We start from the raw sequence: 1,194 nt of genomic DNA, 5'->3' as shown, positions 1-1,194 counted from the left end.
TCATCCTGTACGGCCCACGCTTCTCCACAGCCGCCGGGGTCTGCTCCCCGAATCGGGGGACTCCGCAGCCACTTCGCCCGGAGGCCGGCCCCGCAGGCCGTGCCCCGCTGCGCTCCTCAGTCGCCATGGCCTCGCCAAGTCCCGCCTAAAGGCTAAGGAACGAAGGGAGGTGCTCTCTTTGAACAAGATGGCGGCGAGCAGGCGCAGATTGTAGCCGCAGAGCTTCCGGCCCCGCCCACTGAGGGCGTGGCCAGCCGTCCGCCCTTCCCGGGCGCGGTAATTTCAGTCGCTCCTTCCCGACGCATTTCGGTACTTGTAGTAGGTCTGAATTTGGGATTGTCGTGGCTAGTTCTGTCTCTAGTAAAAATCAAATGTTGATGTTTATGGAGAGTTAGGGGTGTGCTCCTGCGCGCACGTGGTCTCCGCATGTGTCGCGGATCATACTGCCACAGCCGGACCCCTCAAGGGCCGGCGGAGAGAGCCTGGGTTGAATGGAAAAGAACTGTATGAGGAAGGTATTAGCGCTTTTCTCCATAAAAGGAAACAGTTCGGAGAGAGATTCAAGGACCTTGCGGAGGTCATAACTAGAGGCAGTGCCTGGGCTGATTTAATGCCAAAATCACGTTACTTCCAACACCAGGGGTTGTCTGAGACCTTGGACGAGGCCAGACCCTCTTTAGGCCTCAGTTTCTACATTTGAAAATGGAACCAACCTCATTAACCCTACAGCAGCGACAAACAAGGGTAAAATGGGCTGTAAACAGAAGGGTGAAAGTGTGCACTGAGTCTGTGTGGTAGGTAAGGCATGGAAGTGCCATGGTGTTAAAGGTCAGCCGTCTGAGTGGGAGGGAGAAGGCTATCCCGTTCTGGGCTGTAAGAAAGATTTCAAAGGAGAGACAGACATCAGTGTTGAAGCAAAGCAAGCACATTTATTAAGGAAGCAAGGCAAGCAACTCTTTTAAAAACTAGAGGCCTGGTGCACGAAAATTGTGCACAGGTAGGGTCCCTAGGCCTGGCCAGAGATCAGGGCAGATGGGAGCCTTCTTCCTCCTGGCTGCTGGCTGGGGCCTTCTTTCGTGGGGCATCACCCCCTGGTGATCAGCGCACATCATAGGGAGCTGTCAAACTCCAGGTCGGTTGAACTCCAGAGGGGACAACTTGCATATTAGCCTTTTATTATATAGGATAAACTTG

The 1,194-nt window shown here is 54.4% G+C and overlaps 1 protein-coding gene across 1 annotated transcript in view; it reads right to left on the bottom strand.

Moving 5' to 3' along the window:
* The window catches only part of FAM219B (family with sequence similarity 219 member B), a 5,687-nt gene extending 5,560 nt beyond the window's left edge, over positions 1–127 (bottom strand). Inside the window, exon 1 of the mRNA XM_015564448.1 lies at positions 12–127. Within this exon, the coding sequence (XP_015419934.1) occupies positions 12–127 (116 nt within the window). The remainder of the gene's footprint in view (positions 1–11) is intronic.
* Positions 128–1,194: the final 1,067 nt, after the last annotated feature.

Source organism: Myotis davidii, unplaced genomic scaffold (genome assembly GCF_000327345.1).
Source record: "Myotis davidii unplaced genomic scaffold, ASM32734v1 scaffold992, whole genome shotgun sequence".
NCBI classification, from domain to species: Eukaryota; Metazoa; Chordata; class Mammalia; order Chiroptera; family Vespertilionidae; genus Myotis; species Myotis davidii.
This window is presented reverse-complemented; position numbering and strand designations above follow the sequence as displayed.